Source organism: Tursiops truncatus, chromosome 11 (assembly GCF_011762595.2).
Source record: "Tursiops truncatus isolate mTurTru1 chromosome 11, mTurTru1.mat.Y, whole genome shotgun sequence".
Taxonomy (NCBI): Eukaryota; Metazoa; Chordata; class Mammalia; order Artiodactyla; family Delphinidae; genus Tursiops; species Tursiops truncatus.
The window spans coordinates 63097532-63110527 of record NC_047044.1 but is presented as its reverse complement, the minus strand read 5'-3'; the positions used below and the strand labels follow the sequence as shown (position 1 = coordinate 63110527).

General features: G+C 39.2%; 2 protein-coding genes and 1 pseudogene across 2 annotated transcripts in view; 1 reads left to right on the top strand and 2 right to left on the bottom strand.

Moving 5' to 3' along the window:
• Window positions 1-351: 351 nt before the first annotated feature.
• The window catches only part of LOC109549862 (cytochrome c-like), a 48257-nt gene continuing 35612 nt past the window's right edge, over window positions 352-12996 (top strand). Inside the window, exon 1 of the mRNA XM_073788726.1 lies at window positions 352-10663. Within this exon, the coding sequence (XP_073644827.1) occupies window positions 6926-7240 (315 nt within the window). The 5' untranslated portion in view covers window positions 352-6925 and the 3' untranslated portion in view covers window positions 7241-10663. The remainder of the gene's footprint in view (window positions 10664-12996) is intronic.
• On the bottom strand, window positions 10397-12024 carry LOC101331276 (large ribosomal subunit protein eL34-like). The gene is made up of 2 exons (XM_033867299.1): window positions 11979-12024; window positions 10397-10803 (listed from the first exon to the last, which is right to left on the bottom strand). Exons 1-2 carry the CDS (start codon window positions 12022-12024, stop codon window positions 10397-10399), a joined length of 453 nt encoding a protein of 150 aa, XP_033723190.1.
• Window positions 11960-12953, bottom strand: LOC117314258 (small ubiquitin-related modifier 1-like; annotated as a pseudogene).

Below are 12996 nucleotides of genomic sequence, written 5' to 3'. Positions count from 1 at the left end.
AAAATTTTTAAAAATCATACAATAAAAAAAATCAGTCTGATAGTCTGTCTTTTGATAAGTTTAGTCTTTTCATATTTAATGTGATTCCTGATACTTCTAGACTTATTTCTGCCATTTTAGTTTATACCTTATTTTTTTTAAACCATGCTGCTTATTTGCTCTCATATATATATATACATATATATATATATATATATATATATATTCTTTTTTTCTTTTACTGATTTTCAAATTGAACATTTTATGTTTATGTATTTTTCTTTTTAGGAGTTAACCGTTACATTTTTAACATGCATACCTATTGAACTCTAAAATTAGTATCTCTGCCTTCCTGAACAATACAGGAAACTTAGAATGCTTTAAATCCCATTCCTTCTCTCCACTCCAGTCTTGTTTTTTTTTAATATAAATTTATTTTATTTATTTTATTTTTGTCTGCATTGGGTCTTTGTTGCTGCAAGTGGGCTTCCTCTAGTTGCAGCGAGCAGGGGCTACACTTCGTTGCGGTGCGCGGGCTTCTCATTGTGGTGGCTTCTCTTGTTGCGGGGCACAGACTCTAGGCGCTTGGGCTTCAGTAGTTGTGGCATGCGGGCTCAATAGTTGTGGCTCATGGGGGTCTAGAGCGAGGCTCAGTAGTTGTGGTGCACGGGCCTGGTTTATCCACGGTATGTGGGCTCTTCCTGGACGAGGCCTCGAACCCGTGTCCCCTGCATTGGCAAGCGGATTCTTAACCACTGCACCACCAGGGAAGTCCTGGATCTTTACAACTTTTGCTGATGTTATGTGTGTTGTACTATTTTATGGGTTTGTTTTTTAATGGATGAGGGGACTATTTTATTTATTTATTTTGAATTTTTGTATTTTATTTTTTTATACAGCAGGTTCTTATTAGTTATCCATTTTATACATATTAGTGTATACATGTCAATCCCAATCTCCCAATTCATCACACCACCTCCCCCACCACTTTCCCTATTTTATGTTTTAATTTGCATTCTCTCCATTGTTAGTAAGTTTGAGCATATTTTAATTTGTTTATTGTCATTTACTTTTTCTCTGTTGTAAATTATTTGTTCATTTCTATGGCTTATTTTCCTATTGAGTTGTTTGTTTTTTTAAATACCTGTTTATTTTACTTATTTATTTTCCTTACTTTTTGTCTGCATCAGGTCTTAGTTGTGGCACATGGGGTCTTCATTGAGGCATGCGGGTTCTTTTGTTACGGCGTGCTGTCTCTTCATTGCGGCGCTCGGGCTTCGATCTCTAGTTGTGGCATGTGGGTTTTCTCTCTCTAGTTGTGGTGCGAGGGCTCCAGGGCGCGTGGGCTCTGTAGTGGAGGCGCTCGAGATCAGTAGTTGTGACGCACAGGCTTAGTTGCCCTGCAGCATGTGGGAGTTTAGTTCCCTGGCCAAGGATCGAACCCACGTCCCCTGCAGTGGAAGGTGGATTCTTTACCACTAGACCACCAGGGAAGTCTCGGTTTTGTTTTAAATTGAGTTATAGGTATTAGTAACACATGTGGATACTAATCCTGTGTCAGTATGCATTGCAGTTATTCTCCTAATCTGTGGCTCTTCCTGCCTTGTTTTTTTTTAATAAAACAACTTCATTGAGGTGTAATTGACGTAGAATAAACTACATGTGTTTAAAGTGGACAGTTTGATAAGTTTTGACATATACCTGTGAAACTGTCCATTACCCCCCAAAAGTTTCCTTGTTTCCTCTGTCATGCCCTTTCTCCCCTACTTCCCTCTCCCCTCCCCCAGGCAATCATTAATCTGCTTTCTGTCACTCGATTGGTTTGCATTTTCTGTTTCATATAAATGGAATCATACTGTGTATACTAATTGTTTGTGTATGGGGGTCTGGCTTCTTTCACTCAGCTTAATTATTTTGAGGTTAACCCGTGTTTATGGTTAGTGTGTATCTATTACAATTTTTTTTTATGCATTCAGTAGCCAGCTGATGGACTTTGGATTGTTAGCAGTTTTTAACCACTACAAATAAAAACTGCTGGTGAACATTTGTGTGCATGTCTTTGTATGGACATTTATTTTCTCTTGGATAAATACCTAGGAGTAGAATGGCTGGGTCGAATAGTTTAACTCCTTTAGTTTTTTAAGGAATTGTCAAAGTGCTTTCCAAAGTGGTTTTGTCATTTTTACACCTCTATCAGTCTGTGAGAGTTCCAGTTGCTTCACATTTTTGCCAGTACTTGATGCGGTCAGTCTTTTTAATTTTTAAAAACTTTAGTCCTTCTAATAGTTGCATAGTGGTACCTGATTGTTTTAATATGCATTTCCCTGATGACTAAGGAAGCTGAACTGCTTTTCATGTGCGTCTTTGGTGAAGTGTTTTAAAATCATAAACCCATTTAAAAAATTGAGTTCATTTGCTAATTGTTGTTTTGAGAGTTCTTTATTCTGGATACAAGTCCTTCATTGGATATATGATTTGCAAACATTTTCTATCACTCTGTGCATTATCTTTTCTCATAACAATGTCTTTTCAAAGAACAAAAGTTTTGTGCTTTTGGTGTCATGTCTAAGAAATCTTTGTCCAACCCAAGGTTAAAAAGTTTTTCACTTCTGAGTTCTTCTAGGAAACTTAATAGTTTTAGGTTTTACATTTAGATCTGCAATCCATTTTGAATTAATTTTTTTATATAATACCAAACTATGGGTGAAAGTTCATTTTTTGCATATGGATATCTAATTTTTCAGTACCATTTGTTGGAAGACTAAATTGCCTTTTATCTTTGTCAAAAATCAATTGTCTGTGTATGTGTGGGAATGTTTCTGGACCCTCTATTCTGTTCCACTGATCTTTGTGCAAGTACTACATGGTCTTTGATTACTATAACTTTATAATACATCTTGAAATCAGGTATTGTTCACCCTCCAACTTCTTTTTCAAAGTTGTTTTGGCCATTCTAGTACCTCTGCATATTCATATGGATTTTAGAACTAGTTTGTCAGTTTCTACAAAAATGTCTGCTGGGATCTTGGTTGAAATTGCTTTAGCTCTATTAAATCAACTTGGAGAGAATTGACATTCTAACAATATCAAGCCTTCCAGCCCAATAACAAATATATGTCTGTATATATATCCATTTATTTAGGTCTTTAATTTCTCTCCACAATGCTGTGTAGTTTTCACTGTATAGATCTTTCACATCTTTTGTCAGATTTATTCTTTTTTTTAATTGTTGAGTCTTTTTAAAAAATTTTTGTTGGAGTATAGTTGATTGACAGTGTTGTGTCAGGTGTACATCAAAGTGAATCAGTTATATATATACATATATCTACTCTTTTTTAGATTCTTTCTCATATAGGTCATTGCAGAGGACTGAGTATAGCTCCCTGTGCTATAAAGTAGGTCCTTATTAGTTATCTATTTTATAGATAGTAGTGTGTATATGTGAATCCCCATCTCCCAATTTATCCTCCCCCCCTTTCCCCCCAGGTAACCATAAGTTTTCCACATCTGTGACTCTATTTCTGTTTTGTAAATAAGTTCATTTGTACCATTTTTTTAGATTCTAAGTATAAGCGATATCTTATGATATTTATCTTTGTCTGACTTACTTCACTCAGTATGACAATCTTTAGGTTCATCCATGTTGCTGCAAATGGCATTATTTTGTTCTTTTTTATGGCTGAGTAATATTCCATTGTATATATGTACCACATCTTCTTTATCCACTCCTCTGTCGATGGACATGGTTGCTTCCATGTCTTGGCTATTGTAAATAGTGCTGCAATGACAGATTTATTCTTACGGGTATTTTTTTTATACTATTTTTTTATACTATTTGTTTTGTTTTTTTGTTTCTTTTTGTTTTTTGGCTGCACCACGAAACTTGTGGGATCTTAGTTCCCCAACCAGGGATCAAACCCAGGCCCACAGCAGTGAAAGCATGGAGTCCTAACCACCGGACCGCCAGGGAATTTCCTGTACTGTTGTGTTTTTAGTTTCAGTTTCTGATTGTTTATTGCTAGTTATAGAAATACAGTTGATTTTTGTGTACTGATTTTGTATTCTGCAACCTTCCTAAATTCACTTAATCTAGTATAGTTTTTTTGTAGGTTTCATCAGACGTTTTCATACAAATAATTATGTCGTCTATGAGTAAAGACAATTTTACTTATTTCTTTTCAGTCTGGATGCCTTTTAATTCTTTTTCTTGCCTGATTGTGTTGGTTGGAACCTCTAGTACAGTAGTAAAGAGAAGTAGTAAGAATAGATATCCTTGTCTTGTTCCTGATCTTAGGGGGAACCCTATCTTATTTTTAAACTTTCTTTTAAAATGTCTTTTTCAGGTTGTTATATTATTTCTTATTCTTGGGGTGCAGTCTCTGATGGCTGTATCAGCTGATTTCCCTGTGGGAGGTTTGTTTCTCTGTGTTTGTTTTTTCTTTTTTTTTTTCTTTAAACACTGAACTTGGGAATTCCCTGGTGATCCAGTGGTTGGGGCTCCATGCTTTCGCTGCTGGGAGCCCAGGTTTGATCCCTGGTTGGGGAACTAGGATCCCACAGGCCACATGGAGCAGCCAAAAAACAAAAAAAAACCACAAAAAACAAAAAAACTGAACTTAAGTCCTGTGTGTCTCAGATTGTGGAATCATCTCTACTGTACAGTTTTTCATTTGCTCTGTTGTGGTCCTATTTCATTCTTTAGTTCTGAACCTTATTTATGATGAAGTGTCAGATTGAGGTCCTTGTACCATACGTGTAGTGTGAATTTAGACTTCACATCTGTGAATGATGCAGGCCTGGGATCCATTTTCTTCCAGGTAACCTTTTCCATCTCTAGGCGCAGGTGCAGTGCTTGCTGTTCTCTCAGTGAGCCGAGTGTTTCTATTTCCTGTTTCATGGATGGAGTAGACCTTTATGTTTCTTGAATTTATAGCCAGTTCAACTTGTTGGCTTGGCACAGGGACTATGGCCTAGATTCCTTTGCAGTTCGTAGGCATTAAGGCATCTGTCTGGTTTAGATATTCCTGTGTATCATTTGGCTTCAGCTCTGGACTACTGTAATAGCCTTGTTTTTTTTGGCTGGGCCACACGACATGTGGAATCTTGTTCCCCAACCAGGGATCGAACCTGCGCCCCCTGCCTTGGAAGCGCAGTGTCTTAACCACTGGGCTGCCAGCGAAGTCCCCTGTAATAGCCTTTTAAATGGGCCCCCCAGATTCCACTCTTAGACGCCTAATATCCATTCCCGACACAGTGATCGTTTATTTGATTTAAATTTTAGTGCCTGTGTTGTCACCTTCCTTGGACACCATTCCTACTCTCTGGTTACTCTGGCTTTTTATTTTCCCTAATGCCCTGGTCTCCCACTCATGTCAGGGCCTTGTACAAAGGCTGTTCCCTCTGCCTGGAATACTCTTCACCATCACAACTCTTTTCCTTGCCATTGCCTCTTCATCTTTGGTTCTTATCTCAGATATCACTCTTGATTTCAGAAGTCTTTCCTGACCCCTCAGATTGGTTCAGGTTTTCCTGTCCTTGTGTATCTCATAGCTTTATTTATTTTTATTTATTTGTTTTGTTTTTTTTTTTGCGGTACGCGGGCCTCTCACTGTTGTGGCCTCTCCCGTTGCGGAGCACAGGCTCCGGACGCGCAGGCTCAGCGGCCATGGCTCACGGGCCCAGCCGCTCCGCGGCATGTGGGATCTTCCCGGACCGGGGCACGAACCTGTGTCCCCTGCATCGGCAGGCGGACTCTCAACCACTGCGCCGCCAGGGAAGCCCCATCATAGCTTTATTTTAATGGCATTTATCACAGTTTCTCTCAGATATAAACTGTCTGAGGGTAAGGACTTCGTCTTGCTCATCACTGTATTTCCAGCACTGACAAGAGTGCTTATACAGGTAGATATACAAAAAAGATTGTTAAGTGGATGAATATATTCACTGAGTAATTTCCTCCATTAGACTGTAAGCTTCAAGAGGGTAGGACATTTTATTTTGTTCACTAGAGTATTTCTCAGTGCCTACAGAACCTGGGATATTATAGGTGCTCAATAAACATTTGGTGACTGATGAATTGAATGAATGAGTGAGAAAAGTAGTTTTAAATAAGGATGGAGGCCAGAGTAAGGTCATTTAATAAAGAATTTTATTTGCAATGCTGAGAAGCTTAAATTTTAGACTCCTTGGGGAATTTTAAGCAGGAGAGTGACATATGCAGGCTTACCTTCAATCTAGAAGGATCCCTTCAGCAATTATGTGGAGGATAGTTGGAACATTATAAAGCTATTGCTGTAATATAGGAAAGAGATCAAGCCCTGATACAAGGTAGTTGGAATAGAGAAGACAAATTCAAGGAAATTTAGAAATGCTGTATGTTAGATTAAGATAATGGCTGGATTAAGGTAGGGGAAGAAGGGGAAGAATCTAGCATCACTCCCTGAGTTTCTTATTTGGGAGACCACCTAGAGTAGGCACTCTAAGAAGAAGGGCAGGTTTGGGAGTGAATGAATTTAATTGAGACGTTAATTTTTTTTTAACATGGGAAATCTGGATAATTTTATTGATTTTTGGTAGATTTAGCTGGATTATGGATCTTCTTTTTTTTCTCCCTCACACATACTTAATCCTTTATGTATAAATATACAAAACCTACCACCCCTTGTTTTTTAAGAAACTGATTTGAGTTAAGCAGTTCTTTTACTAGGGACATGTTCCATTTGAGTTTCCTGTGGGATATCCAGGTGGAGATGTACATAGGTAATATGGAGCTCAGTTGAGAAGGTCTGTTTCTGTACTATTCCTTATAATTTCAGTTAAAACAACCTGATGGGCACCAACACCCATACATAGGCGCGAACTGGCGTGTCCTTGGGCTTAGAGAGCGGGACGTTCAGCTTGCGAGAGGGAACCTCTTAGTTGGGTACGGAGAAAGAACGATTTAAAAATGGGTAATGTTGAGAAGGGCAAGAAGATTTTTGTTCAGAAGTGTGCCCAGTGCCATACTGTGGAAAAGGGAGGCAAGCACAAGACTGGGCCAAATCTCCATGGTCTGTTGGGGCGAAAGACAGGCCAGCCTGTCGGATTCTCTTATACTGATGCCAACAAGAACAAAGGCATCACCGGGGGAGAGGAGGCGCTGATGGAGTGTTTGGAGAATCCCAAGAAGTACATCCCTGGAACAAAAATGATCTTCGCTGGCATTAAGAAGAAGGGAGATAGGGCAGACTTGATAGCTTATCTCAAAAAAGCTAATGCGTAATCGTTGGCCACTGCCTTATTTATTATGAAACAAATGTCTCATGACTTTTTATATGTACCATATTTAAATTGATCTCATACACTAGAATTCAGATCATGAATGGCTGATGTAATATTTTTGTCCTGATTTAAATAACGTTGGCTTGTGGCTAAACAAATATGGTCAGCTTTTTGAATTTTGATAGTAATTGCGGTTCAACAAGTACTCTCACTGCTTTCCCTTTCTAAAGAGATGATTAAACTTGAATAAGGAATGTTAAACTTTTCAGGGATATGGTGAAGCCTTCTCAAACCCTATAGGAGATTGGTTTTATATTTAGATTTCTATAACTGATTATATTAATATATTTAAATATTGAGAAGCTCCCTTCACTGTCTCATAGAACAGCAAGAGTCACCTGTATTTCAAGCTGTGTTCATTTGCCTGTTAAAGCAAGGGCTGAAGGTACGATAACAATGTCCACTTTATCTTTTTGGTCTTAACTATGCCAATTTAATTATTTTTATTTATTTATTATTAAAAAACAAAAAAGATTATTATTATTATAAAAAAAACAACAAAACCAACCTGATGATTTTGACTTTTTTTTTTATAGTTTTTTTTTTTTTTTTTTTTGGCCTCAAGGCATGTGGGATCTTAGTTCCCTGACCAGGGATCAGGGATCAAACCTGTGCCCCTTGCAGTGGGGGCACAGAGTCCTAACCACTGGACTGCCAGGAAATTCCCTACTTTTTCTGTCTTAGGCAGTTTCAGCATGCTTTGTCTCCCGTCTTTGCAAAACTGTAGTAGATTTTTCTTGCCTTTGTTTCTGTCCTTCTTGTTTGGCCCTTTGCCAGGTAAACTTAAGGGATTGCTGACTTCTGACTCCTGCATTATTCCCATGTCCACATACATTTTCCTCTCTCCTCTCTTTTTCTCAAAGATCACTTAATTTTTTTCCTTTTAGGGTTCTTTTCTTTTTTTTCTTTTAAATTTATTTATTTTTGGCTGCGTTGGGTCTTCGTTGCTGTGTGCAGGCTTTCTCTAGTTGCGGCGAGCGGGGGCTACTCTTCGTTGTGGTGCGTGGGCTTCTCATTGCAGTGGCTTCTCTTGTTGTTCTTCAGTAGTTGTGGCACATGGGCTCGGTAGTTGTGGCTTGTGGGCTCTAGAGCTCAGGCTCAGTAGTTGTGGCGCGGGCTTAGTTGCTCCGCGGCATGTGGCATCTTCCCGGACCAGGGCTCGAACCCTTGTCGCCTGCGTTGGCAGGCAGATTCTTAACCACTGCACCACCATGGAAGCCCTAGGGTTCATTTTTATCAAAGTTATATGTATACATAGTTTGTGGAATCGAATAGTTCTGTAAAGTTTGTTAAAACATAAAATACCTTTTCCCCTTTATTTCCCTTCAGAGGCACTTTTAGAGCTTTATTTAGTTAATACTTTTTGGTATTTATCTCCATTTCTCTAAATAATATGCTTATATTGCTATTTCGGTACCATCAGTTGTAAGATACACCATAATTTTATGTACTACTAAAAAAGAGAAGTAGGCCCAAGATGGGTAATCTGTAAGAGGCCCTGCTTAAAGCTGGGAAACTACATGAGAATATAAATGAGAAGAAGCCCACCACACAGAAAGGGACAGCAAGGCAGCTCACCTGTCTCAACCCTGGCATTGTGTAGGAGGGGTAAAAACTTTCTTTGGAATTTGAACTGGTGTTCAGTTTGAATTCACACTACCTATGTTGTACCAAAAACTCAAGCAGAGATTTTTAATTAGAGATTGTTTGAGGTTGGTAGTGTCTTAGGCACTTAGAAGAAACAAATAACAGTTGTCATGAGTTGTGTCTGGATTTCAGAGATGTTAAGATATGAAGAAAAAAAAAAAAGGCATCTTAGAATCAGTGAAATATGGTTCCATGTGCCAGACACTGTTCTTTCTTGTTCTAGGAGTTTTGCTGTCCTGGAGAGCAGAGGAATGGATACATAGCTGGAGGGGAAACTGGAGTTAAGAGTTGTCTTTTTAAAATGGGAGCAATCATTATACACCTGAAACCAATATAATGTTATCTGTCAATTGTACCTCAAGAAAAAACTAAAACTAAAATGGGAGAAGTAAGAATGTGTTAATACAATGCCAATAGAGATGATCCAGTAGAGAGGGAAACAGTGCTGATGCAGAGTGAGAATGAGGAATGACTGGGCAGTGGGGTTTGGGATCTGGTATCCAAGTGGAGGCATTGGCTTTAGACAGGAGCAGTCAGTTCATTCACAGTAAATAACAGGAGGGAAGAAAAGGCAAATGGGAACCGGTGGTGGTAGTGGTGGAGATTGCTTCCTGTTTCACTGAGAAAATGGAATGAAGGGCAGCAGCTGGGAGTGAAGATGGAGAGGTGTTGATGGCTTGAGGAGGAAGGAAATGACATGAAATGGACCTATAGTGGGGTGTGGGAGAACGAATGGATAGGGCAAAAGTTGTAGGATTGTCATGCTGAGCTATGAGACCATTTAAAGTCAGCAATTGTGAATTTTAAGTGAGACTGTTTGGTATAGGTGTGTTTGTTTTCATCTTTTTCTTTTCAAAGCCATGTTTGGTTGCTTGTTGCAGGCGTAGCGTAGAGATAGATACAGTTGTATTTTTTACCATGTTATTAGGGAAAAATTTAAATACACAAAAGAAATAGAGCCCTCATGTACTCATCACACAGCTTCAACACATATTAACTCATGGCCAATCTTTTTTGCTTTTATTTTTTAAAGTCTTTATTGAATTTGTTACAGTACTGCTTCGTTTTTTTTTTTTACGTTTTAGTTTTTTAGCTGCGAGGTATGTGGGATCTTAGCTCCCCGACCAGGGATCGAACCCTCACCCCCTGCATTGGAAGGGGAAGTCTTAACCACAAGACCGCCAGGGAAGTCCCCCAATCTTGTTTTATCTGTTGTCTTACCCACTTCCATCCTTTCTTATTATTTTGAAGCAGTCCCAGACATCATATTTTATGCATAAATATTTCATATTGTATCTCTAAAAAATACGGACACCTGCAAAAATAATACCATTACCACACCAAAAAAATTTATAATTCCTTAATATCAAATATCCTATCAGTTTTCAAATTTTCAATTGTCTCTCTCTCACTCTCTTTTGATTTTTTTAATTATTAACTCAAAAAAGCTTCATTTTAAAAATTTAGTTTTCTGACACTGTGTTTCTGCCTTTAACACTTTCAGAACGATTTTCTGCTCCTCAATAAGAAAAATACGCTTGATCCTGCCATGGACACATTTAGTACACATGGAACCACAGTAGGCCCTGCTGACATGTTTTTTCATTTTAGACAACCTCATAAGAACTTTAGGTCTCACAGCACAAACTCCTAGAAGTTGGCCTGGGTACACGCCACATGTGGATTTTGGTGCTTTCCCAACCTTTTTGGTTTGAAGGTAAACAATTCTATTTCCAGGGGTTTGGGGCAGCCTAGTTCTGTTAGAGGCTGTATTGTAGGATAGTCTACAACGGTATGTCAAATGCCGGACCACTCTGAATGCCTCTAGATACCGTCCCTGGAAGAGGAAAAAGAAAGCTATTGTGAGTTCAAAAGTCAGATATGACGTCACTTGTCTCTTGAATGTCCTAAAGGGTTTAGTTGTTTGACAGGGAATTATATTTGGCAAGGGTAGGTGTTTTGCCAGGCAAGTATGATAAAGTGTGGGAGGGTGCAAAAGTCTGAGATGCAGGAAAGGGAGTGATTGTAATGATGGACCTTGAGCTCTAAGCTAAGGTAGGACATGACAGGAGAGGGGGTGGGATCAATTGCTTGTAAGTTCTGTTGAGGTCAAAGTGTTCTTGGAGTTGGGGTGCTAGAAGGAGCAGTCTGCAAAGATGGGAAGTGGTGATTGGAGAGTGGGATGCAGATGAAGTGGAGATCATGGAAGGACTGTAGTTATCATATTGACAAGTTCTAGGATATTGACTAAGGGAGTGAGTGGCTAAAGTAGGGTAGAGGACAAGATCATTGCATGTGAGGAGGTCAAGGAACTGAGAGGTCAGAGTATCACAAGAGTCATCTAGGTGAGCATTTGAAATCACCTGGAATTATGACAGACCAGTGAGGTAGGAACCAAAAGCTTTGAGGCTTGAGAAGAAGTGACCCAGCTTATCCAGATAAATGTAGCAGAGGGGTGGGGAGGTGGAGGTATGGTCTGACAGGGGCTTTTTTTGGGAAGGAAGAAAGGGGAATAACCTGGAAGCAGAAAGAAGGTACAAGGTGAGTACCTCCTTCTTCTACCTCCAGGCCCAGTAGTATAACGGGTGTGGGAGAGAAAACAACCACAGATAGGACTGTAGAGAGAGCAGTGGCCTCAGCCGTTAGATTTCAATTAGAGCAAAAAGGTGAAGGGACCATTCAGACAAGAGGTTGAAGACACAGGGGATTTTGCTGATGAGTTCCAGAGGATATGATGGAAGGATTTCAGGAATTGAGGGACGAGTGGGAGAGGGGGCTGGTTCATGAAAGATGATGTACTTAGCCATATGGGGATGAGAGTTGGAGGATTTATTTATTTATTTATTTATTTTTTTTTTACAAATATTTTGTTTATTTTAATGAAGCTGGTACAGACAATGTCCATTTAAAACCCATATCCCAGGCCAAAAAGTACAAATAAAGTCAAAAAGAGCAGCGTTCTGCTGTATACACTTCTGCATGAATAACTTTAACTGCTAATGAAAATTAGAACTTTTCTGGGATCTTCTGACAAGATTTTTCTTTCATCTTAAAATGCTTTCTCTTCAGTGAAGCCATCTTTGGAGTTAGTCATTATTTTCACCACCTCTGTCACCTTGACTCCAACCTGATATTCCTCTTCTTTTGGTCCAGACCCTCAGATTTTAAAAGTAGCTTCAAGTTAAGGAAAGGTCATTTTTCCACAGTTCAGTTCTCTGAAAAACTTCCATCTCCCACTGAAAGTCACAGTCCAGGAGTGAAGCAATCACATGCTAGAACTTCAGGGCCAATTGGAAAGTCATTATGAACACTCGCATTAGTCAATCTTATTTATCACAAGCCTGTAAATGCACAGTCCTGGAAAAGGCGGCCTCTCTGTGCACACACATAATTTTTAAAAAGGAGAGGGCGATATGAATGGGGCTGAGGTTTGATCACCAAAAATCAGCACAATGAAAACAAACAATAATGAATAATGGGCACTAGAATTCAAATTACCAGATGTTCTAAAGAGATGGGGTGCCAGTTTTCAATTCTGTTTTGAACACCACATTACAAAAGAACTATTTTTAAAAATAAAAAAGGATTAAGGGAAAAGAAAAAATAAAAATATCTAAATTGTTGAACGACCCCCTGTTTGTTCCTGATAAACTTCAATCACATCTTCTTCCTCCATTCCCAATTCTTTTGGAGTGTGATTATCAGCAATTCTCTGACCTTCAAAGAGAAACCTGAGTGAATTCATGGGAACTCCCTGTCTTTGACAGTATGATTCTTTGAGTTTCTTGAGATGTGTTGTCATTTTCACTTTGAAGTGAATCTCACTGCTGTCCGATGACTTTGAGTTTAATATATTCTCCTTCCTTCTTATCCCCCAAGTCCTCAGTTGAAGGTTTTGCCTCCTGGTCAGACATGGTGACGGTGGTTTCCCCCGGGGTCTCCGCACAGCAGCGGCCTCGGGTAGGCAGAACCTCGCTCCGGGGTTTACAAATCCGTCTCCCTTCCCCCGAGAGTTGGAGGATTTAGAATGACTCCAGAGTCCTGGGTTTC

Excerpts from the sequence above, each read along its gene's own strand:
- LOC101331276 (XM_033867299.1), bottom strand. The coding sequence starts at position 12,024 with ATGGCTTCACTGAAGAGAAAGCATTTTAAGATGAAAGAAAAATCTT. Across the intron at positions 10,804-11,978 it reads TAAGATGAAAGAAAAATCTT|CTTTCTTTTTCCTCTTCCAG; the intron begins GTCAGAAGATCC and ends AACTCACAATAG.